The 26,146-nt window shown below is 40.6% G+C and overlaps 1 protein-coding gene across 1 annotated transcript in view; it reads right to left on the bottom strand.

Annotated features, from left to right (window-relative positions):
* The window catches only part of LOC105930625 (neurexin-3b), a gene marked incomplete in the record, with an annotated part of 460,536 nt that overhangs the window by 285,771 nt on the left and 148,619 nt on the right, over positions 1-26,146 (bottom strand). The window contains 1 exon segment of the mRNA XM_036147669.1: positions 24,758-25,141. Coding sequence (XP_036003562.1) covers positions 24,758-25,141 — 384 coding nt within the window.

Genomic DNA, 26,146 nt, shown 5'->3' with positions numbered 1-26,146 from the left:
CGTTCCATTTCCTCCCTTTCCTCCCTTGTTGTCTCGTGTGCAATACGTACCAGTTCATTGGCCTGATAGCCCAGTTAGACCTTGGAGTGTCATTTTCTCTGTCCGCTGGGATGATTGTCCCCTACAAAGGTGGTTGTGTTGCGTTTAAGGTGAAGAGAAAGGATAAGAGAGGCCGAGGGAATCACTAAGGCAACAGGGAATTACAGAGTGGCAGACAAATGAATGGATCGGAGAAGGTGTTTTGGGGTTTTGGTGGTGGACCTCTTTTATCATAGTAATAAATAGAACAAAAGACAGCCATAGAACTAGAACTTTATCATTTTCTGAATGTTTCAACTTATAGTAGTTATAGCCAAAGGTGACTTGAGATAACTAAAGAAATGATTTAATTACCATCATTACACTTCAGTAATGAATCCCTGGTTTTTGAAAAATATGTAGTGTTTACTTGTGACAGTAAATACAGTCGTTCTCAAAAGTTTACACAACCCCGTTGAAACTCGAGAGATCTGAAACTTAAAAAAATGAAAGCATCATAAATCAATTTTTAAGTTTTCCAGGGTTAAACTGTAACTGGACCGAAATATCCAAATTTTTTTTGCAGGTAAACTGTATAAACTGAGTGTACTACTTAAAGGTTACTGTGGATTATTTTTACATTTTCACCTGAACTTGTTTAGTTCTGCGATATTTGTCCGTCTTAGTGCTGCTCTCTTAGGGTTGAATGGTAGCTATGGCAGTTGAATTTTTCGTGTTGGTTCAAACAGTGCATACGTTCGTCACCATCGCCCTGCGTTTTGGTACAGAAGCACCAAGTCAGACACACAACCCGTGCCATGTCAGATTCAGGAGTTGGAATCGTGAGCATTGGCAGCAAAAAAAAAAAATTAAAAAAAATTAAAGTCATCAGACCATAACACATTCTTCTCTAAAGCTGTGAGCTTTTAGACAGGCCTGGATGTTTCTTTTTTGGAAGAAAAGCCTTCTGTCTTGTAAACCTACATCATAGACTAGACCTGTGAACGGAGGTTGTGGCCACATGTAGAATACATCCATTGCTTGTCATATATTATTCATCTCTTTCAGTCTTGCAGTGAGCCACTGGCCAGACTCCCGAACAAGTTTATGTCTTGAGTCTTCATCCATTTTGGAAACAGATCCAGGTTTTGTGGTCACAGCTTATATTTTGTCAGTTACTGATGACCATCTTCCCTGTGCCATGATGTGATGCATTGACTTTTGTGAGCCACAATAGCTCTGTTTCCATCCAATTCTCGAGTGAATTTTGAGTGAAATTTGAAAATATCGCAAAAAAGAACATGCGTGTCAGACTTGATTCCATTTACTGGTTTGTAGCGTCATACGTTGACGTTGGCTGTAATAAACAGGAAGTAGAGGTTGTTAACTAACAAGGATTACAGATCAGTAATGGAGTGAGGCTTTAATGAATGTGATTTTTTTTCTTTCTTTTTTTTTTTTACGAATGAGACAACGAAATCTCGAGTCTCTTCTTCGGTTCACACGTACCTGTTGTTGCTTCTAACCCAGTTTTCGAGCGGTATCGGAACATTCAGGAACACAGCGGCAGCAGAACGAGCTGATCAGTCATGTGAGGTAAATGTTCGCTACGTCAGAACTGATTCAACAAATGCGTTTCCATCTTCTCTTTAGCGCATATACTGTTTTTCAAAAAAGTCAAAAACCACCTCAAGCGAGCTTAAAAACAATCGTTGAGCAAATTAAGCGTGTTAATTGGAAATTTGCCGTTTCCATAACCTATTCTAATGTAATACTTCAAAACAACTTATGTCTACTGTAAGAGCATCTGAGGGTACCGCTTAAAAATACTGAAAGTTAGGTTCTCTTTATTGTGTTAGACATTCGGATATTTATGACTTTGAGGCGATATTAGAATGAAATCAAATTGTTTGAGGTCAAATGGAAGCTTTATTGGCCTCTTAGAAATGCAACATTATATATATAAAACCTCATACGTGTTGGAACAGCTTTCACTCTTTAACAGTTATTTTATGATTTATGTTTTTCAAATAAAAATAAATCCAGTGAAAGCTGTTTAGTGTCAGCTGTTTCACTTTAGGTTAATTAAAAAGGAAAAATCTGCCATTCATCAGTATTCAAGGATAAACTCAAATGAACATTTTATGCGGTAATGAAAACTGCAAAATGAAACCTTTTATGGCAGGTTAAACTAAAACGGCCTTTCCATATTTCATAATTCCAATTGGTATAGTTTGGCAGAAAGTTTAATTTCTGCCAAGAAAAAGAAACCGTTTCGACAAGTGGAAAATCTTCAAGGGTTACTTCAGGTTCTTTTAAATAAGGTTTTGGGAAGAAGTCATTAACAATAGCAGTTCTCATACCTGCTCTAGACAGATGCCGTATTACCAAGGGATTGTAGTACTGCGAACAAATCAGACAGCTAGTCAGACCAGGATATCTTTTTAGTTGATTTCAGCAACTCAGAACAACTCCACCAGCAAATGTTTATGTGCGTGTGATGCAAAGCTAAAACATCAGCGGATATTAAATATCTGCAAGTGCACAACTGAAAGCTTGGAAGGTTGTCACCCTTTTCTCAGTCCAATGTATGTGTTGACAAGAATTAACATTTGAGGTCGCTGTCGGCTGTTATTAGTTGATCCGCCGGATCACATAAGTGTACAAGGAAAATGTCCAAACCCCTATTGGGGCTGGTTAAGAGTATGGACATCCAGTGTTAGACATCAGATGACGACCTGTACCAAAATCCAAAAGTTTACCTGTCGCTTGATAAGGGACTAGTGAGTTACAGCTAATACACGCTGTGTCCATCAGATTAACAGACCATTTTTAGTTTGAGTGGTTTTAAATTGCTATAATAAAAAAATTCAATCAAATAACACAGTTACTGTTCTACAAACGTACAGCAATATCCTATTTTAATACTATATGTAAGTGAACTATTACTAATAAAAACTTTACACAACTCCACTTAAAGAAGCATTGGGCTGATGCCTGGAAAAGAACAACATCTCAATTTAAACAAATAGAAATTTTAAGAACAAACAGGTGATCAACTTTACTTTTGAACCATCACAGCTTGAAGAAGAACAACAAAAAGTAACCATGGCTAAAATTCAATGATCTGTTTTGTTCTGTTGCAGTTCAGTGTGACCCTTCCTAAAATGACCATAATAATTGATATGAGTCACTTGACAGCTCCCACTCTCATTCCGGTTTTATACAGGTGTTTAGTGAACACAGAAAATGCAACGTAATGTCATCATGTATGTTTGGGCCTCATTCGTCACAGTTTTACTAATTATTAATATTATAATAATTATTAATAATGATGCCTCTCACTAAGCCCGGTTGCTGAACTGTAACCTTCAGTGTTTATTGTCGTTGTAAAAAGCTACTTTTGACAGTTACAATTATAAAGCTAAAATAATCAGTACTCTGTAGTATTAGCATATGCCTGCAAACAAGTGTTTCTGATCAATTAGAATCAAAAATCTTTCTCGTCACTATGTGGCCATAATGAGATCCTTAGTGAGACATGAGCTCTGAAACCATGCATAGCACACAGACACAAATCAAAGACAAAAGCATAAGCAGTGCTCATATTTCCTCAATATGAAAAAAAGATCAATTTAAGGTTAAGCGGTACAACAGATGAAAATCAGTGCCTCCAAATCCGAGACCATGGTCTTGAACCGGAAAAGGGTAGAGTGCCTTCTCCGGGTTGGGGAGAATGTGCTGCCCCTAGTGGAGGAGTTCAAGTATCTTGGGGTCTTGTTCACGAATGAGGGGAAGATGGAGCGGGAGATCGACAGGCGGATTGGTGCAGCGTCTGCTGTGAAGCGGGCGCTGTACCGATCCGTTGTGGTGAAGAGAGAGCTGAGCCAAAAGGCGAAGCTCTCGATTTACCGGTCGATCTACGTTCCTACCCTCATCTATGGTCACGAGCTTTGGGTCGTGACCGAAAGAACGAGATCCCGGATACAAGCGGCTGAAATGAGTTTTCTCCGTAGTGTGTCTGGGCTCTCCCTTAGAGATAGGGTGAGGAGCTCAGTCATCCGGGGAGGACTCAGAGTAGAGCCGCTGCTCCTCCACGTCGAGAGGAGCCAGTTGAGGTGGCTCGGGCATCTGGTCAGGATGCCTCCTGGACGCCTCCCTGGTGAGGTGTTTTGGGCACGTCCCACCGGGAGGAGGCCCAGAGGGAGACCCAGGACACGCTGGAGGGACTATGTCTCCCGGCTGGCCTGGGAACGCCTTGGGATTCCTCCTGAGGAGCTGGCCCAAGTGGCTGAGGAGAGGGACGTCTGGGCCTCCCTACTGAAGCTGCTGCCCCCGCGACCCGACCCCGGATAAGCGGAAGAAGACGGACGGACGGACGGACGGTACAACAGAGTAGAAAGACTTATCAGAAGGGGAAACATACTGTGCAATTATTAATAGAGAATGTGGCAGATTCAGATAATGAGATGTTCAAGTTAAAAAGAAACGAAAAACAGCAGTCGATTCACAGAGCGATATAAATTCGCAGACAAACACTCCATGAGAAGCTAAAATTTGCAAATAGTCATTAGCATCTTATAAAAGTGACATGTTCAAGACAAAGAAGAGGAAGAACAGCAGCTTATTTACCAAACAGAGTAAAAAATGTGCAGTTTGTGTGAATCTCCAAACAAACACTCCCAGACAAGCTCAAAGGGTGCAGATATACGTTAGCATATGGGTCAAGAACCGATGGAACATATGTGAATAGACTATGAACTGGGCTGGTGGTTTATTTGATTTTCAGCAGGGGGAGATTGCCTTCACACCTTTTGAAAATAAGCTGTTTCAAAGTTTAATAGTTTTTGATGTAATGTTCCTGAATTGCTCTCCTGGTGAAAGTGGGACAAACAGTGCATTGCCCAGGTGGGTGCCTAGGATCTCGGAAAATGTATCCCACAATCCCCTGTGCTGACTTCACCACCCATGCTAAATCCTTCCTCTCCTGGGCCATGCAGCTCCCATACCAGACTGTCACACTGAGACACAGCAAGCTTTTGACTGTAGCTCTATAACAGTTTATGACCAGAGCCGGGAGCCTCGGGCCGCAGCCACCATTCACGCCGCCATCTTGAATATATAAATGTAACTACACTAGCAAAAGTCTGGCCTTAGCTGCCAATGTAAGCAGTCCGTTATGTGTACATCTTTTGATTTTATGTTCTTGACAAAGTTTCATAAATTCACAACTCTGTTTTTTTTTTAACACTTCTAAAGGCTCTTGTCAACAACGGGGTGTTTCGTATAGAAATTATTCACAAATCTAATACCTGCTAATTTTATAATCAGGACCTGGATTTTTTCATTTGGCTTTTGGGTATCTTCCAACTGCTAGATATTTAGTTAGAAGGGGTAACAGCTAAAATATTTGATTTCAGAGCGATTTTAGGCTCTGTAGCTAAGCCAATGACTATTTATACGCCTGGCAGATTTAGTTTTGAAATTTTCATTGAATTTTCATTCCTGTCTCTCATAGGAAATGAGACAGGCATATCTCAAAAGATAAAACAATGTGGTATAAATTAAAAAGAAAGAATTATCAATTTTTATTTACATTTTATTATAAAAATGGATGTCAGATTATTTAGACCCATTTTAATAATCAATTAAAAAAAACCTTTATTGGCAATACAGCAATTAATTTTTTCTTATAACTGAGCATCTTTTTGCATGTTTCTGCTGGTATCGTATAATGAATATTTAGCTCCAAGTGGCCCTCCTTGCCATCACTCTAATCTGTTGCTCCCTCCTAAGCTTCAAGCTGAGCCAGTCTAAAACATTCCAATCAGAAGAAATGTGTCACTAAAATTAAAATATGAATTTAAATCTATTTGTCAGTACGTTCGAGCTTGCCTGTACTTACCTACAATTAAGGAAAACTCTGAAAAGCTCTGTCCCAAAGGGTTGTATTCAATCAGGGAAATGTTTCATGCATGCTTTTAACTTCTAAAGATGAAGACTGTCATTGTTGTTTGTAAAGCTGTACACATATAACTTCTATACAGAATGTTTCCGACGGAAAATTCTGCAGGGAACACCCCCTGTACTCCTACAATGTTTTTGTTTTGTAATGGAAACTACATATGGACAATTCTGTCAAGTGCTGACAGGTACAGTCCAAAACTACACATTGCAATATAAAAAAAACATATTAAACCAATATTTTTGCAAATGTATTCTCAATTATGCACAGACTATTCTTTAAGGATAAAGAAGGACTGGAGTTTTATTTTATTTGTTTGGGTCGAAAATCCATTTTCACAAGCATTCCAAACTTGTCATCACCGCTGTTGGACAGGGATGTGTAGCATTTCGGAGAAAGCAAGTTCCTCTAAACATAGATGGTCTACAGTACATCAGGTTGGATGTTGCAGTGTTTCGGAGTCAAACCCAACCTTTCGGGGCCGCAGTTTTGCACTTGATCCTGTAAGTTTTCAATACCTTCTAAATATACACACAACAGGCAGGGAAAGGAACAATAGGTGATGATTAGTGCTCACAACTTCGGCTTTAACGTTAACTAAATGATTATCACATCTTGCTTCAGTGATAAAACACAATTAATTCTGAGGTATTGTTCCTTTGAAGTAGGCTTTAGATGAGAAAAACTGAGATGGCAACACTAAGGGTTTGTTTCTTTCCCCCATAAATCACATAAAGTGACTGTACAGTCTGTTCAACAACTCCAGGTAAGTGACGTTTGGGTTATTTCTAGGTTGCTAGATCTCATAAGTAAGCTTCAATGTCACAGCGTCTCTGTAATCTACAATTACTGTCTGTGATTAAACTGTGAGAGCTGATGGCAACCTATTATTTTAATGCCACTATAAATGAACATGGAGCAAAGTGAGCCTAGAATTAGAAAGCTGGTGAATTGCAGTTGAGTCTTTGTGTGGAGCAACAGAGACATTTAAATACACCGAACTGTATTAAAATGTTTGTCTGAGATTTTCCTTCAAATTCTTACGATCCAACCTTTTTAGATCAGATTTTGACGATGCACACACCAAATGTCCTAGCAAATAAGGCTTTAACAGGGCATTGTCATCGTTAATAACATCGAGACGGAGGGTTCTGGCTTTGCAATCAAAGATGTAATTTCTGATCTGCGGTGGACACACTTCCAGCCAATCAGCTCGGGCCTGGAGCCATTACCTCCACCGTCCACAGGCAGCCGGGAAAACACGGCCACTTACTGTATGTGGGCGGCGGCATCTTGTCAGGCAAAATGCAATATGCATTAGACACAATTCAATCCGTCTCCAGTGGGTTTGTGTGTGTGCGTGTGTGTGTGTTTGGTGGTGCTGGTGCTGGTGCTGTGGGCGTGTGTGTATGCGTGAAGCATTGAGCCAGAAAGAGGAGAGTCTCAGTGGGATCGTCTGGCACTGGGCTGGCACACCGTCAGACAAACGCACTTCATTACAGGCCTATTTACCTGATTAACTGGGCTACTTTATCAGCTACACAGGACTCTGCAATGCACAACTGTCAGCAACTTCCCCTAAAAGCCACTCTCTCACACCCCTTACAACACATCCACACGGAGACGCTTCACATTTCGGTCTGCCGACCGACTGCCCAGCTTAGCAGGTCTGAAGACGGCCTTTTCCTTTACATGGCGTTGAACACACCTCCCTGTAGTCTTGAGTTAATGTCACCCTCTTACGCGCTGAGACTCAGACAGGACCCGCATAATCTGATGCAGTTGAGTTCTCCTCATGGGGGAATAACATTTGAGTAACCATCTTCTTGTAATGGAATGTAACAATCAAAAAGAAATAAAGCCCTGAGCTGTCTGCCAAAGAGAGGACAAAGCCCACCTTGAAACATTATCATTATGGCAGAGTAATGACTTCCTCTCGCTTTAGCCTTATGTGGATATGACTGCAGGCTATTCAGGGATGGAAATCATTTTTTGGTATCACTTTTAGAGTACCAGACCCAGCTGATTACGCATATCCCAAGCCAATAGTGCTGACTTACTAAAATACCTTTTCCACTTTTTTTTATACACCATTATAGCTGGCAAAGCAGAAGAAGTTATAATATTTTGGTAGCTGTAACATCCCCAATGTACAATAACCTTTACTTAACTACCACATTCACATGGTATTAACACAGAAATGATAAGTGAAAAGACCATCAAAAACTCAAAAATCTGATAGTTTCCGGACCAGGGAACACATCATGCAGAAGCACCACTAGGTTTCCCTGATAACAACACTTTTGGGTATAGAAGTTATTAAACCTGGATTAAGAAAAAGAGCAAGACATTTAATGGAAAGTGTATTTTTTTTATGATATGTCCAGACACATCTGCGGTTTTCTTTATGCTGCAAGGCAGTGAGTAAGAGCAAGACTTTCAGCAGACAGCAGGAAGGTTCAATGTAGAACAGCAAAGTTCCATCCATCCATCCATTTTCTAACACGTCTATCCCTTGTGGGGTCACGAGGGATGCTGGTGCCTATCTCCAGCTGTCAGTGGGAGAGAGGCGGGGTACACCCTGGACTGGTTCAACAGCAAAGTTGTGCTGTTTTCAAGTGTTTTTCAAGTGTTTTGTTGTGCTGTATTTGTAAATGTTGGCAGCCTTAAGAAATTCTTAGAGCCTAGGTAAGGGACTGCATTACTTATTGCGCTCGTTCCCATCACGCTGCTAATTGCTAATATACGATGCTAGGGACAGTTTGTGAACTCCCCAATATTATTTTTTCTTTGTAGCAAGAAGGATATTTAAAACATGTTACAGCGTTATTGAAATTAAAGCCTAACCCACCCTAAAAATCAACTTTTTTTTGCCAATAAACTGCGAACATGACAGTCTTCATATCCTGGTCATTACTTTGACAAATTAGGGCATATTTGTTGAAATCCTGCTTTTGTGTCTAATTGAAATTTGAATCTGTATTGCTATTGGTTCAAAGGTTTTTATGACATAATTTGGATAAACTGATGTCAGTAGCTCCGCTGCAGTGGGGTATAAAAGAAGCTCCATCTTAATCAAAAATAAATAAATAGTGCTCCATCTTATATAATTGAACCGATCCTGTCCTCCACTACCTCAGCAGCACCGGATTCGGGCATTGCTGAGTCAGCGCCTTGAGCCAGCGACTCAAACTGATAAGGCACGGGCCCACTGGGCTCCAGAAGGCCTCACTTAACCGGTGACGAGGGGGTTGAAAAATCCTCCACCTCAAAAGACCAAACTGTGGCGTAACTACCAGAGTATCTCTGCTCACTCTCAATGATGACAAATCAAGCTAGCTGCTGCTGCTGAACACAGCGCTGCTTCCCCACCCGCTTATCCCCGCCCACTTCGGCGGGAAATGTTGAATTAACATGAATCCATTTACAAAATGAAACAATTCATTAAATAAATAGGTGGAGAGATATCCCCCCCAACATTAGATCCAAAGTATTTGACTTATTTATTATTTGGGGGGAGGGAAAGACAGGCCCTGGCAAAGCTGTCAACTGGTTCGATAATAAACCAACATGCTCCTTGTTTCTTCTTACCTGTAGATTTAAAACCCCTGATAAGAGTATCGGGTAGCTCTCCATCAATTTCGACACCATTACGGTCAGTGTTCTTAGCAACTGGAAAGATTTGTCAACAACCAGACTTCTTCTGTAAGCGGGGTAAAAGTGTAAGAGACTTTTTTCAGCCAGCTGAACAGCTGGGCTGATCTCTTTAGCGTTTTCTCTGGCATCTCAATAGAAGAACATTAACTGCAGAACAAGTATGAGAGAAAACTGCAGGACATTTTCAAGCACTAACTTTAAATTTTTTTTTTAGCATACCTTGATACCAGCTACCACCCAATGACTAAAAGTAAAGCGCTGAAAGAATAAATAATTCAATACTCTGATCTCTCATCTTGCAACGGAGTCCAAAGGCTATCATTTTGTTTAAACGTTAAACAGCGTTGCATTTTCAGCAAGCAGCTCTGTGTTTTTTCCCCCCCACTCTGTGCCACGCGGCTCTGCTGGGGCTGCACCAAGCCACGTTTGCTGCATTGAAATTCAGATCACAAGCAGACAGGTTTCTTTGGCCGACCCAAGCTCCCGGTCACGACCCAGACAAAATGGGTCTACAAGGGCCAGAGCACAGGTACTTTGCACATGAACAGGGCAGAGGCACCGGCTGAGCAGGTGGTAGGCAAACGCACGTGATATAAAAAAAAAAAAAAAAGCTGTCGGTTATCATAAATAAAATAATTCTTATCATGCAAATGGATGTAAACAAGTTAAGGTCAAACAATGATACTTTTAACAAAAAAACAGAGATAATACTTCATTTTATGCATCACATTCAGCAGGTGCATAAAAAAGATAATATGAATCCAAGACATTACACAGTGACAGCCCAGCTACCATGCTGGCACCACATCTGCTTGGGTGATAGCAAGGCAGACCTCTGATCACAGGTGCTGTCATGTCTCATGGGTGGGATTAGGAAGACGTGCCAAACAAAAGCTTGGCATTCTTTCTGTTTATTTGCATGTGTGTGTGTGTGTGTGTGTTGAAGGGAAGGGTAGGGGAGGTTAAAGGAAGGGAAACCTGAGGAGGTTTATATGAAATAGGAGGGGAAAAAAATAGTAAAGAACAGACCTGACATAGAAATCCACATCATAGTCCGCTTGGCAAAGATGTATGAGGCAAAAAAAAGCAAAAAAAAAAAAAAAAAAAGAAACAGCAAGCAGACAGCTCTGTTGTTGTCTGTTAGTCGTCGCCTGCTACCATCTTTGATCACTTCAAACACTCTAAAATATCTGTCACGTTAGATTTTTTTTTTCCCTTCTCCTGGTAAACTGAGCAGGAAATTTGCCAGGGTTTTAGCTCTCACTGGAAGAGAGGGGGGGACTTCATGCGCAGCGGTGTGCTCCGCTCAATACAGACATGATGGGATCATCCCGAGACTTTTTCGTCCTGACCCCGAAAACATCGGCGGAGAGGAAGAAAATGCTGCTGAAGGAATTAAGAATGGGTCGGGATTGTTTTTCCAAGCAATGCAGGTCATTTTCAGGTATTTGTCCCACCTTTTGAGTACTTCCTTCTGCTACACTGAAATATCTTCACTTTCAAAACGTCTTGTTTAATCTGTTCATTGGTCCCTACATCCTTTTGCATTTATCAAGCAATACGGCGCCGTGAAAAAGTGTTTGCCCCCATTTTTATTCCTTCTGTTTTAGCTTTTTTGCCACTCTTCCATGTTTTCAGATCATCTAATTCTGATATCAGGCAAAAATAATCATAAAAAATACAAATTACGGTTTTCACCTAATTCATTTTATTAAAGGAAAAAAAGTGTTCCCAACCAGCCTATCCCTTTGTGAAACAGTAATTGGCCCCCTTTGAGTTATTGGTTAATTGTGCTAATGGCGTTTGTCGGAAAGGTGAGTGCAATGCCACTAGCCACACTCAGACCCTGTTACAGCCAAAGCCTGTAGCATCACAAACTCTCATAAATAGAACCTGTCTGACAGCACGGAAAAAGGCAAAAACATTTAAAAAGACAGACGAGAAAAAAAGTTAGTGTTATCAGTCTAGAAAGTGCTTACATACAAAGATACTAAAGAACCCAGAACAAGGTCTAAAGCTTTGTTCCATAGTTGGTAGTCTCAAGCTCAAGAGCACTTGTCTTATGCAGCAAGACAATGATCTGCAGCACACCAGAAAATGTGCCTCTAAATGGCTTAAAATAAAGCAAAAGGAAGGTTTTAGAGTGGCCTTGTCAAAGTATGAACAAAACACCCTCTATTATGGCTTGACTTAAACAATTCTGAAAAGAAAAGAAGACCACGATTCCTTCACATCAATGTTCAAGACTGCTATCCAGGTATCACAAATGTTTATTACTTTTTCACAGTAGTCAGATTGGTTTGAAAAGCTTGGGAAAAAACTGTTTCTTTTTTATTCTGTTTTTTTTTAATATTTATTAAAAGGGCCGACAATGGAGAGGAGGTTGTCCTGTAGGATTGCCAACCTTCCCTGCAAGCAAGCTGGATTCTTGCAGTATTTATGCGTTCACAAACACATGAGAATCCATCTTGCACCGCTCCAGCTTCAACCGTTTGTGACAACAGTATGGTTTAAGGCGGGACACACTGCTGTGACGAAAGCAAGACCAGACGAGCTCACAGCCGATCCAACACAAACATGGCCGCCGCAGGAGAACGCACACTTATCTGCTGCCATCACACCTGTTTTGTAAGAATCCACAATTTCTTCTTTCAAAGAACAACAGCAAGCAGAGGCTTGACTAGCCTACCTTGTGTTGGTTTTTCATAGCGCCTGCTGCTTACATTTTAATTTGATACCGTGATTGGCTAAGACCCACGTGTGGTAGGCGAGAACTTGACCAATCAGCTCAGAGAGGTCTGCTGAATGTTTTTCCCAAACGGATTCAATGGGAGCAGTCCCAGATTGATAATGTACAGAACATAGAGTGCTACACATTATCGAACTGGCTGGCCAGGTTAGTGGGTTGCCAGTTTGAATCCCTGCTATGTCCATCTCAGTCGTTGTGTCATTGGGCAAGACACAGGAGGCCCGGTGGCAGCGATCGTCTGGCAGACCCGCTTCTGTCAGTCTACCCAAGGGCAGCTGTGGCTACAGTGCAGCTCACCACAGTCACCATTTGTCCTGATTGTCTCTGTGGCGCCCTGTGGTAGACTGGCGCCCTGTCCAGGGGGGACCCCGCCTCTTGCCCTTTGGCCGCTGGAGAAAGGTACCAGCTCCACTGCGACCCTTCCTGGAAAAGCAGGTATAGCAAATGGATCGATGTCTTTACTAAGATAATCTCTGACTAATATTAAGATTTGTTTTATGACCTGAAACATTCAATTGTGATGAAAAAGCAAAAACTCACGGGGGCAAGTACATTTTCACAGCATTCCATATGTTATAGCAGTTTTGTCGGATTTAAAAGCAAATAAACCTACAATTAAGCAAAAGTGTTAGTAAACACATGAGCTAGCCTTCCTGACTCTGTCTGCCAGTTTTCAGAGCAATTTTCCTATAAATTCAAACAAGGTTTGTTCCAGAGCAAACAGAAACACATCCACTCTTCTGCACACCAGCACACAACTCCATTTATCTGTTAATGGCTTTAGTGAACAGATAGCTGACCTCCATCTCCTGTGGCTCAGTCATATGTGAGAGACAAGCCGTCATACAGCCCAATGACAGGAAGACAGAGAGGAACATTCCAGTACAATAATGGAATGGAAATAGCTCGATGTTCAGCTTTACTACTTCACGGTGGTGTAATGTAGCTTAAATTTAACATATGAGGCAGATTGCAAAAAATCACGTGTGTAAACTCCAGACAGAACATTTTCTCACAGTCAACATTCATCAGAGAACCTGATTGGTAAATTTTACAGATCATACCAGCGTGTACCAGGAAACAGTTATTAAGATGAACCAGTAACTCATTTTGGTATATTTAGAAGTATAGGTTGCATGTTATTTTAGCAACCTCTGGAAAAATGTGTTTCCACTAACCAACCTAAAGTACATTCTTAGTGAAATTGAAGGGCAAAAAAACATATAATTCAACATCTTCTTAGAATGAACACTAGACATAAGGGTTTTCAAGTTAATAGAATACAAAGCTGTAAAATAAGGACGTATGATCATCATAGGTGATTGTGGCTACAGAGCCAGATGTATTAGAAATAAAAATCAGGATAAAATCAACCTTTCTAAAAAGTCACACGTCAATTTTAAAGTAGAGTGTATGAAGGTTATCTTTACCTGAACAGATCAATACAGTGGAGCTTGTTGAGAAACAAACAGACACTAAAGAAAAAACATAGTTGTTTCCCTGCTGTCCAGTTATTTACCCAGTGTTCAGTGATGGTATGGTCTCAATTTCAGACACAGCAGACAAGAGACTCTATGCTTACCGGGCATGGAAACACCAACATTCTTTTTAGATTTTTTCACATATTGAGCAAATACACTTGCCTTACAAAGCGTGCCCATTGCAATAATAAAAAGGGAACATGACAAATACCAGAGCTGTAGGCAACTATTCTAGTTCTGTAAGAGGAAACAAGTAGAAAACAATGTCACTGTATCAAGGATAAACTCAGTTGCAAAGCTGTCGAACAGGGATACAATGCAAGCAACAGTGCATGTTTCGTTGCTTCCTTTATTAATATTATATTATAATATAATATATTATATTATATTATTATTACATATACAAGGTTCACCTGATCAGAATTGGTCATTTTAGTTGGCCATAATTGATGATCCATCCAGTCTGTGATCCATTCTGCTCAGACTCTCTAACCATGGCAGCCAGGCCATCCATCCACACTGTGACTATAGCTGTGGTAGGCAAGGGTGTAACTTTGGGACTACTGTGAGCGTGCTAAGTTCTCTCACAATTTATTTTTCTATTGAATCATTTCATGTTATAAAAGGATTCAGGTCAATGTTCCTATATTAGAAATACATTGTAATGCTTTGACTGTGATTTACTAAACATTCCTGTTTTCCTTATTCTGCATACTTTTACTTGCATATTGTTTTCTAATTCAGTACAAAATATTTCACATTTATAGACTATTTTCTGACATACCAAATTTACAACATTTTCAGATGTATTTATTTACATGTTGCACTTGATTTGGTTGGGAAAAATTATAAGACGTGATTCAACAAATCCAGCAATAAGCAATCACACAACAGCGTACTGGCACTGAAAATGTTAACAGGGACAATGTTTATGTCTAGGTCTGTTATCTGATCATCCGTCTCTACCGTATCAACCCACAGACAGCATCACAGTTTTCCGCTGCTTTTATAGACTCTGAACTTCCCTCTCTGGAGTGTCACAAAGCATTGTTATGAGATGCTGATCACCTCCTGGACCATTTTAACTCTTTGTGTCTCAAGGTATTTTGGATGGTATTGCTCCTTTTAAGACTAAATGCTGCGAGGTAACCACGGAGCCATGGCTCAATAAACATACTTACCTGTCTGAGATGAAGTGGAAGGAGGACAGGCTTCATATTGAGATGTACCAGGGTGCTGTTAAAAATGCAAACACTCAAAATAGATTGTTTTTTAGACAAAAACAAATTTTATTAAAGCTATAGTTGGTAATCCTGTTCAGAAACACTTTATGCTGGGTGAAATGGTCCCTTTCGTGCTCTCCCCCATATACATACTCACCCCCCTCTGTCCCTTACGTTCCGGGGGTATCGCTTTATCTATTGGTTGTCCCACATGCCAATCATTCTGACGCGCTCACCTAACGCCAGTGTGTGTGCACGTTCCTTGTTAGTTTCCGCTTGCTGGCTGCGCTCATTCACTTCTAGTGTTTATGTATCTAGTTAGCTTAGCGGTTAGCTTCAGTGTTAACCGTTCATTGTAGCTCCGCTGCCCTCCCTTTAGATTTAGAACATAGCTGAGAGTCGCAAGAAGCAAAGCATGTTCATGTTTGTGAGAAGAAGAGGAAGACCTCAGTAGAAAGAAATAAACCCAGAGAGGATTTGGGAGATTTTTTCATGCAATGCCCCTGAGGAGTGGAAGAGCATGGTTAGACGGTCTTGTGCATGCGCAGTCCTTCGGAAAGGGACATGGGGAAACTTCTGGTAAAAAACCTCCGACTCTTTAATGAGAATTTGTAAAATAAATGTATGGCCATTTATTGGCTATAGCTACAAAGAAAGTAAAAAAAAAAAATCCTAAGGTAAGAAAAAATTCGGGAAAGGAAGGAATATGAAGGGTGTTATTGCCATAGCTCCAGATAGGAACGGAACTTTTTTGGAGAAATGTGAGTGCTTTTGCAGGCCACACATCAGAGTTACTAGAGATTAATTCACATAAAAGCTGTCATCCTGTTGAGTTCAAGTGTTTTTTTGTTTGTTTTTAACTACAGTTTTTTTCATCAGCTACTCTGGCAAATTAAAGGCAGATTGGGCACAACATAGAGTGCTTTTAAACTGTAGGTTGCCTATTTGTCAGGTGTCTAAGTTACTGCACTTAGCTCACCTTACTATTGACTTCTACTTTGTTTTTACCTGATTTCCTCCTCCTGATGGGACAACTTTCTGCCTATATATATATATATATATATATATATATATATATATATATATATATATATATATATATATATATATATATATATATATATATATTCAGCCACCATCCATTTGAGCTGGAGTTTTCGCCATCTTTGTCGCAATGTCTCACATGTTTTGTACTGCTGCTTGAGTTTCCACATGTGAGATCACGACATGCAACTTTGCTTACATTCTCAGCTACCTTGCAGCTGAGAATCCAAACCTAACAGTAACATTTAAATACATATTTTATGACTTATGTTTTGTTGGTAAGATACTGAGAGCTCACACCCTCTCAACAGAACCCCATTTTAAAACAAATCCAATTGATTTGTTAAATTTTTCAAAACTTTCAGGTTTAAATAATCAAGTCTTCGCTTCACCAACAGTATGCACAGTAACGCATATTAATATCAATACATCTTTAAGAAATGTTTCATTTGCAGTACATGCAGTTTTCTTGCTAGAGTAGGAGATCCAACCTCAAGGACTCTGCTGATTAAACTGCTAACGCCACGAAAGAAATTCATCTAAAAACTCCTGGAGTAAAATCCATTTAAATCAAACAACATCACAGAAAGGTGTTAGATTGATCTCAGATGGCTTCAAACCACAAACACCAACAACAATTTATATTCTCTCAGCAATTCACCACTAAAGGCCAAACATTGTAATGTAAATTCATAACCTTTGTTACGGCCACGGGGAGAGCATTGATCTCATCATTTCACCCTTTCTCTCATCAGACAAGCGCAAGTGTAGCTCTCAGCTACAAATGTGCTATATGGCAAGAGTGAGATCAAGAGCCTGTGCCACGTGTGAATACATCTCAGTGGTTGCTTGATATTGTCACCGGGGAGCTCCAGGGTCTGCTGAAAAGCCCGGAGCAGAAAGAGAACGAGAAAGAGATGTTTTACCAGCATGACTGAAAGATTTCAAGTCACTCCAAAGTGCACAATCCTTTTGAGAAGAAAGAAAAATACCACATACTGTTTCCCATGCAACACCTCAAACGAAAAGGCTCGTGTCATACCAAAGGGTACAATTTTATCAGCTGGGAAGATTAGGATTGACAATTCATATTCTTTAAGTCAACTCCATGTTTAGCCATTCTAAAAGCTGGCTAACACGCAAATGGTTATCCGTTTGCATATCTGGTGTTGAGTTGTGTGTTACTTCACCAGGGAGGGGGAGGCTTGGAGGATTCCCGTCTGGATGGTCTGTTTCATGCTGAACTGGCCAGTGGTCCAAATGTTTGTTTTCTCTTGGCCTACCCCACAATGAAACGCAGCCGCCCTCGTGGCCTCAGGTGGCACAGTACAAAGTCAAACTGAGTCAATGGGATATTTTGCATTAAGCGGAAATACAAACGGCCCCTCCTAATTTGCAAAAAGCAAAAGCAAAAAAGAAACCGGAGCAAGTTATAGTAGCAAAGATTCTGGAAAGATAGGAGAAAGAAATGAGTGGAGTAGAGAACATATGTGTGCAGGATGAGCCTGTGCACAAAATTAACCAACAATGAAATGCTTTACTGCTTTTTTTCAACAGCGGGACCACAGTCCTTTACTGGGGGGGGCCAAGGTCAGCGTGATTCCAGTCAGCCAGGCCAGTAACAATACCGGACCGAGCAGCATGGCCACAGGAGGTTAGCAAACCCTCCCTACATGGCCCTTCCCAGACATGACATGAATAATGCCAGTCATAGGAGTGAGGAGGAGGAGAAAGAGGATGAGAAGGTGATGGAGGAGGAGAAGGAGCAGGAACTAACAAAAAACAATGCCAGCTACAGGTGCAGGGTTGGGTTGGTAATAGGTTTTTACAATTAATTATATTAAACCTCTTGAGATCTGAAGATTGCAGTCTATATCAAGACTTTTTCACACCCTATAGCTAATAGGCTGCAAAGGCTGATTCATTTCAGGTCTAGCCTTTATTTCAGGATATAGCCGTAGTTTTTGTTCCTTAACATTTGCTTTGGTTTGTATGATAAGCTGCTTGTTTAGTAATTTTTTTATAAACTGAAAATAATTTTTATTTCTATCATTAAGAGTGTACACACATAGTTTTAACTGTTGAAAAAACGTTTTTATACTGCAAATAAAGCATTCATGTCAAAATTGTGGTTTCACTGGCATCCGTCGTGCGATCAGATGAAAGGCCTCTCTAAACCGGGGATCCAGACTGAATTTCCACCGCAGTCCGCCCCTGTACCTCACACATAAAGATTGCTTGTGAGCGTCATTACGACGCCAGATGATCCAAGAAGCGGGGCATAATTTAAGCTTCACTCGAAGATTTTCTATCCGATGTTAGTGTCAGAAAGTAGGGCCGGTGACCTATGAGAGGCTCCACTGTGGTAGCGGCAAATAAAGCTCTCAGTTTACTGATCTACTTTAACACTTTGCTTGTGGTCGCAGGCTTTGGGTGCTGCCTGAAGAAAATGGATCGCTGACACTTGCAGTCTAAGACGAAACTCATCCACCTACTCGATGGCCTCTCTCTCTACTGCGGGTGAGAATGAGGGGAGCTAAGGGATACGGTGTTGGTATCGAGCTGTGGTACATCTGTGCAAACAGATGGAAGTTCATTCTGTTGAGACCTGACCACCGGGCAGACCATGCAGGACACTTTTAATGACTGCTGATCCTCCAAGATCAGCAAAAGGAAGGTAAGAAAAGAAGACCTTAGCAGCCATTATTATTATTATTATTATTATTATTATTATTATTATTATTATTATTATTTCTGGTAAGGGTCAGAAGGACATTGATTCAACTCAGTTTTATTTGGACAACATTTATGAGTCTGTATAGGAATCACAAAGAGGTCTTTTGCTAAGTAAAAGTAGGAAGTAGGAAGAAACACAGGAAAAAATCTCCCATATTGCTTTACTAGGCAATTGACACCATCGCATTCACAATTTGATCAACAGATATACCCGACTACCTCAGCTCTATTAGCCATTGAAAACATTTTGCTGTGTGAGTTCAATAGTTTTTATACGCCATGTATACAGCAAATTTGCAACAAATCAAATGCAGTCATAACTCATATATGGCATCAATGACCCAATAATAGCATTGCCTAACCTGACCTCCCTATCTGGATATTTAACTCGCTACACATAATGACTGCTTGGAAGATCAAGTGACATAACTTTGGTTAACCTGACCAATCTCACCCCTTTGGGTCCTGTATAGAGCATGAAATTCAATTCCCAAATGGTCGCGTGATCCATTAAAATGTGATGGTAATTTCTGAGCAAAAGTAATGTACCCGATCTTGATGGAACAGAACACTGAATTCCCCAGCTTTGATCCTTACGCATGCACAGCAGTGAGAGAGGGACCAAATCCAAAGCGACGGGCATACTTCAAGGAAATTTTGGGCCCTGATGTGGCAAAAATCCCCTTCACATCTTTACATTTAGAACTGTGTAACCCCTGCTTTTTATATGCTAGCATACGTGGCAAAATAGAAAATGACTTAAAAAAGAATACAAGTTGGTGTTATATGTCCACAGCTATTACAAGATGCAGTATTATCATAGCATTTGAAGGGGAAGTCTGCAAGAGAAGTCGTAAAGTGGAATTAATGGCATATTGGTTAACATTTTATGTATGCCAACCATTATCCCAACTGAAGATCCACAGAGAAGTTGGCTGATGATTTTATGCTTGATCTGCTCTGATTGATCAGCGGGTCACACACCTGAACATCAATCTTTCTTTTCTTTTTTTTTTTTTATCATTGAAAGCCCTATTAATAAATGCTAACAGGTCGAACTGCCCGTGACAGTTTCTGGAGCGGAAAAGCACTTAGTGTGCAGACAAGAGTCAAAGACGGCTAATTTCAGTGCCAGTTTAAAAGCAATGTTCGATAAACAGAGGTCAAAGCGTTTAAGATGTTTCTAAAAAAAACTATTTTCTACAGAAGCATGTCGCCTGTTTACGCCTGCTGCCACACAGGAAGGGAGATCACAGCTGATATCGGCTGAAACCTACAATGAACAACCTGTCTACATAGGAAAAAAATATTTAGAATTACCTTTTGGTTTACACGGTTCTGAAATATGTATTCTCTTATTGTGGGTTGTCTGGCTCTTTGGGAAAGTTAAAACAACAAATTTGTTTTTATTTAATTTCATTTCAGCCTTAAAAATGAAATAAAACAGGAAGTTTCCACGTAGCGTCAAGTCCTAATAGCAGAGGTGCAAAATATAACAGGGTTTAAGTTGAACTCAGTGCTGATTTTTGTTTCTCTTCTTTTGTTGAGAAAAAGTAAGAACTTTTGGTGAAAATTTCCAGGCAACTTGTGGATTGATCTGACTCATTGACTACCTCGGCAGCTGACTCAGTGATTAAAGCAAGCAGAATCTTGCAATAAATTGATAATTGTCGGATTAAAGTTCTACTAATGCGTCTGATATTTCCCTGATGTTCTTTGCTACCTTTCGAGTGTCATTCTGAATTAGCGCTGTGTCATTCTTGTACATTTTCCCTTTAGACTTCTTAAACCCCACAGAGATCTTGTTCTTACGGCATGCTCTGCCTCAGATCCGCTGTTTTTTTGAAATCTCATTGACCTTAGACAAATATTTATCCAAACCCACCTTTCACCTGCATCTTAGAGAGTCTGGGTTTTCTGTGCAAATGTCCGTAATTATGAGTTGGTGCTGTTTGGTTTGATCTGGTAATAGCAATTAATTATTTACCCACATAAATTCATATTTCCTGTGTTTAATCCTGATTAATAAACAGTGCCAAGAACCTGCATTAAGTATGTTTGATTGGGGCGTGAGAATGATCCGAACAGAGTGAACCTGAGCCCCTCTGTAGATACTTTGAAGTGTTGGTAGTCTCAGCGTTTAATATCCCTTCGTTGCTGCACAATTTAGAAGTGCATTGTATTTCACTAATGTGAAAAAAAAAATCTGAAATATCTATAATAAGTGTACTTTTCATTGTACGTTAAGTCCAACAGGAAAGTAGAAGTTGGCCTCTGAACACGCCGAAGCTTTTGTTCGCCCGCTCCAGAAGTTGACGGCAGACTTGCCGTCCTCTGGGTCGTCCCCCGGCAGCGGCAGCGCTCATTGGAAACAGATATATGACCATTCAGAGACCGATGTGTGGGAGGAAGCGGAATGGGACAACAGAAGAATAATGTGAGGGTGTGGAGTGGTCGGGGCATAAAACTTAATGTTTTTCTTCTTGTGGGGCGGAGGAGACAAGGCACACCGGTGCCCTTTTTTGTGTGTGTTGTGCATCAGAGCCAGTATATCACTGCCTCCTCCAGCCGTTTCTCTGGATCTAAAATATCAGAGAGAAAACAAGAAAATAAAGCAAGCTGAGCGAAGGTTGATTTCACCTGACAGGGGAAGCTGTTGTTGAAACCACGTTCTCTACACGCTGTAGTCGTCATGAAAATATAGGTCAAGTAGGCCGTGTCTCAACAATCCCTGGAGTTCCAAGCTGTCGCTCTAATCAGCCGTTTTGTCCTACCTGTCTTTCCGTCAGGTTTCTTAGAAGAATGCAAGAGAAGACGCAGGTCCGTCCTATGCCGCGTGTGCATGAAATGCAGTGTTCCAGGTCGTACATGTTGATATCCTCCACTGACTCTGTTAATGACAAATTATCCTCTCTCCACCTAATGCCACTGCTTGCATCAACAGTCTGCTCTCCAGATGCTCATTATTCGCCATACAAGCGAGATTCTTTACAGGCCTCGGGCTCTTCTGAGAGTGCTCCGAGACTTCTGCTGAAGCGTGCAAATCTCTGTAAAATCGTGAAAAAGCCAGGACGATCTGAACAATACCCTGATAACACACTCTCCCACTGCCTGGAGTGTCCCCGTCTCCTCTGCTTCATAAAATTTTTATGCAGCCAATCTCTTAAAAAAACTGAGACAAGAAGAGCCCATTTCACCAGCAGGAAGTTCAATTTCTCCGCACAAGCGTAACAAGTGACAACAAACAACTTGGCACAGAAAAGTGAAATCCTATTAAATCGTTCTGCGCGGCGTCCATAAACACTGCGAAGGGAAGCACCCTGAGTCACTTATCTGGCTTTTTGCTAAAACAGAACTTTTTCCACTTTGGTAGAAAAGCCGTTGCTAGTAGACCGCAGATGCATCTTCGTCAACTCTGCACCAGATTTGAGGACGAGGAAAGACGTTTAAATTCATGAAATGTTATTTTGCAACATATATAATGCACGTTTGGTTTTGCACACACACTGTAGAGATGCGGCAAGAAAATCAGCTGGTTGAATCTGATATGGCTGATTTTCATCTTGAACTTTTTTCAATCAATGAACAGAATCCTGCTTTGGTGTGAGAAGATGTCACATTTGTTATTTTCAATATAGCATTACAGAATATGTATAAGAAATACAGGGTTTATACATATTTGTCCTTTAAACTGTCATTTTCCAGACAAAACCTTCTAGATTTTTTTGCTGTTTTTTGTAAAATTCTGGACATTTCAATCCAAAATATTGACATTTGTATAATTATGAAATGAGGCAATCTGACAGCTGTTTTGACATCTGAACTCACATACAGTAGATCTGCTGTATTTTAAAACTCTGCCCTACACTAAATGCAGATTCTTTAAAACAGTTTCTGAACTTATGTATCTCTATTTCATGTAATTTTTCTCAAGTTTCATTTAATATTATTTTTTCGGAATATTCCTAGACACAGTTTAAGAACCCACAATTAAATTTGACCAAAATAAAAATTTCTAGAGTTAAAAAAAGTAGAGAAATAACGTTTCCTTTGATTTGTAAATGAATGTGTGTTCATTCAGTAAGTTGAAAACTACAATATTGAGAAAAATATTTTAATCAATGCGCGACGTGCTAAAAACCAAGGATAAAGCGAATCAGTTGAACAAGAATCAACCACTACATTATATTAAATATAATTATATATATTTTTAGAAGAAAGAACAAAAGTAAAAGCAAGCATTTCCCATACTTATTTTTTTTTTATTATTCAATTCTAAAAAAAAATAAAAAAATAAATAAAACACTGTTAGCACTGTAAGAGTCTCGTACAACTAAGAACTATAAATTGGAAGGTGCTAGGGATTTTGCTCGTTTACAGATTCATACTTTTCTAGCATCGGTTTCTTTGTAGCTGTCTTTTTAAAGCCTGAACAAAAGCCGTCTGCTGCAGGATGCCAATTGGTGGCCACCTTTGGGACGTATCATTGAATTGTTGATTCAGTGAATTGACCCGGAGCGGACCTCGGCAGATAACAGCGAGGTTGAACGTGTGTCAGGAAAGGTGCCGTTGTTAGGCCTGTGCATATACTCTGCAAGAACGGAGACATTTCTTCTCTCTTGCAAGACTGTAAGAGAAAAAAAAAGACATCTTTTTTTTTTGTCTTGTTCCCCAGTCTGGGAGCTCTCGCTGCTTTTGCTCAACACTTCACCCGGGCAGAACGTTTTCCTCATGTGGTGTATGAGAACTGGGTTGAAATTAGGAATGGCTTTCTTCAAGCAAGGCGCGCCTAATAAAAGCGGCCAATGAGTACACATTTGCTCTATGTGTGTGGAGCACATTTAAAACTTTAAAATCCTACATTTAAAAAAAGAAACTCCATTATAGGGAAAGGTCAGACAGTTTTTGAAGCAGGGCTGCGTTACAACGCTCATGAACAGTCGCATCTTATCGCCAGTAGATAACTCCCTTTGCGACTTCACTTTAAAGACACAGAAGGGAGGGGGGCCTGTCTGAGCCAATCAGAGACAAAGGATGATTCTCGCCATCTCAAAATAACACAGATCTCAATTATGTCGCCTCAAACACATGAAGGCGTTTTAGCAAACCTTTAAACCACCGCCACATTAGTATTAGACGGATATTCACAATCAAGACCGAGATAGCCTGTGGCCCATGACAATGACTCCGCCAAGTGAAACGCATACGGCCAGACGGAATCTGTTAGGAGCAGCCAACCAGAGTAAAGGCCTGTACAAAATCTGCAAGAACCGATAAATGTGCTCTCTCTCCCAGAGAATGACGTCATTCTCTCCCTGCAGCTGTGGGTTGGGAGCCCTCGCAGCTTGTTCTCAATACATCATTTGGACAGAGCTTTGTTCTCATGTGGTGTTCTACAATGCAATGTTTTAGGGACTACAGAATGCTAAAGGTGCAAATTGCTAACATGAGATGCTCTGGACAGTTGATATGTAAAATATAACCATTTTATCTTTGTTTAAAATGGGCAAAACGCCTCTCTCACGTGCAGAATTTGGCTTCGCCTCTTATTCTGATAATAACCACTAACTGTAGAAAAGCTAGAAAATGATATTTTAAATGTTGTTAATTGTAGTTCCTGGATCTTGGGGGGCGCTATAACCAATCCCGGTGGATAAAAGCCAGAAAACAAAAACTGGCTGCAAATCTCTGATGGATGCACCTCGAAGAACAACCCAAAGCAGCTTTAAACATGCTAATAAAAGCTGATGTATCCTCTTTCAGTTTCCTCAAGTGAGAAATCATTAAACCCCCTGGTGAAAACAGGAAGATTTCTAACGTTAATCTTGAATAAGATAGAAAGAAACCAAGGAGGTCCTAAAGAACAAGTTAAGGGAGAACTGACCTCTCTCACAGGTACTGTCCCAGAAGCCCGTCCCAGTGCAGTCGCAGATAAAGCGGTTCCATCCCTCCTTGCACACCCCGCTGTTCTTGCAGGGGCTGCTGTCGCACTGCTTCCCCGTCATCTTGTTGCACGACGACTTGATGCCCGTTGCGTTCTGCGACTGGGCTATCTGCCGGATGTCCTTGCTGCGCCCGTCAATGAACAGGTCCCGGATGCAGCCCACGTAGCCGTAGTCGAGCATGGCGGTCCAGAGCTCGGTGGGGAGCACCAAACCCACCCGGCTGTCAGGCAGACCTCCCAAGAAAAGGTCCCCTTCCAAGTCCAAGATCTCGTTTTCCCCACTGGCTGTGAAAGGGGTCCTGCGGCTGTTTACCGAGATGATGCCTGGGGGGAGGAGAAGCAAATATCAGGTTGAGGAATGTGTAATTTATTTCCTTCTTAAGTCAATTGTTGTCTGCTGCAGTAGTTTGTCTGCTGTCATACCCTATGGCTTTTGCCAAGCCTTTCTGCTCCATTTACTTAAAATAAGTGGAGATTTTTGGCCTGACTGCCATATTTAAATGTATCAAGGTTAGGGGAGAAGACGAAAATAGTGAATGTTTTGCCAAAAAAATTCATAAAACGTAGAGCTACACAGCTAGCTGAGTTGTAAAAAGAGTCTGAGAGCAGAGTACAATCCAGTACGCTGAGGATGCTCGGGCATCATCTTCGCAGATGGAGACGCAAACCCATATCTGGCACCTTGAATCGCTTTGATCACTGACAGTTATAGAAAATGTCACGGTCAGCTTTTCCATTGGTTTTGCTATTTGTCAGTGTTCAATCAAGAAAATAAATCACTCAGACAAAGCTTCTACTCGCACATGACTCTGGCCACATCACATCAGGGTTAAATGCACCACGTGCAAAATTTCCTCCCTTTCTTTTTACGTGTTTAATCAAATTTTTCATTCAAAAGAGGTTCACTTGAATTCTGTGGCACACCAGAGGCGGCAATTTCATGAAAGGTCTGTTAGGGGTGGACGAAAAAATACAAATCATATTGATCAATATCAATAATTATCAACAAACTCAAAACATATATTTTAAGAGCAGCAATGGCACACTAAGTGCTTTTTCTGCTCCAGCAATGGCCACGCGTACTCTCTGAACTCTTTGAAGGGGGCGGGGCTTGGTGACTGAGCGTTCCTTGGTCTGGGTTTGTGATTGGTTGGGAGGATGTAATGACTGTAATATTGACCTACATGATTGGCTAGAATGCAAAGAGAAGCAAAGCTGTTATTCTATTGAACTTTTTAATGAGCCGTTTTTTCTATTGTCGATATATATTGTTATTGAATCATCGTCCAGCCCTAAGGTCAGCTCCATTTTTATGATGCTATCAAGTCA

Source organism: Fundulus heteroclitus, chromosome 15 (assembly GCF_011125445.2).
Source record: "Fundulus heteroclitus isolate FHET01 chromosome 15, MU-UCD_Fhet_4.1, whole genome shotgun sequence".
Taxonomy (NCBI): Eukaryota; Metazoa; Chordata; class Actinopteri; order Cyprinodontiformes; family Fundulidae; genus Fundulus; species Fundulus heteroclitus.
The sequence above is the reverse complement of the archived record's forward strand: the minus strand, read 5'-3'. Positions and strand labels throughout refer to the sequence as shown.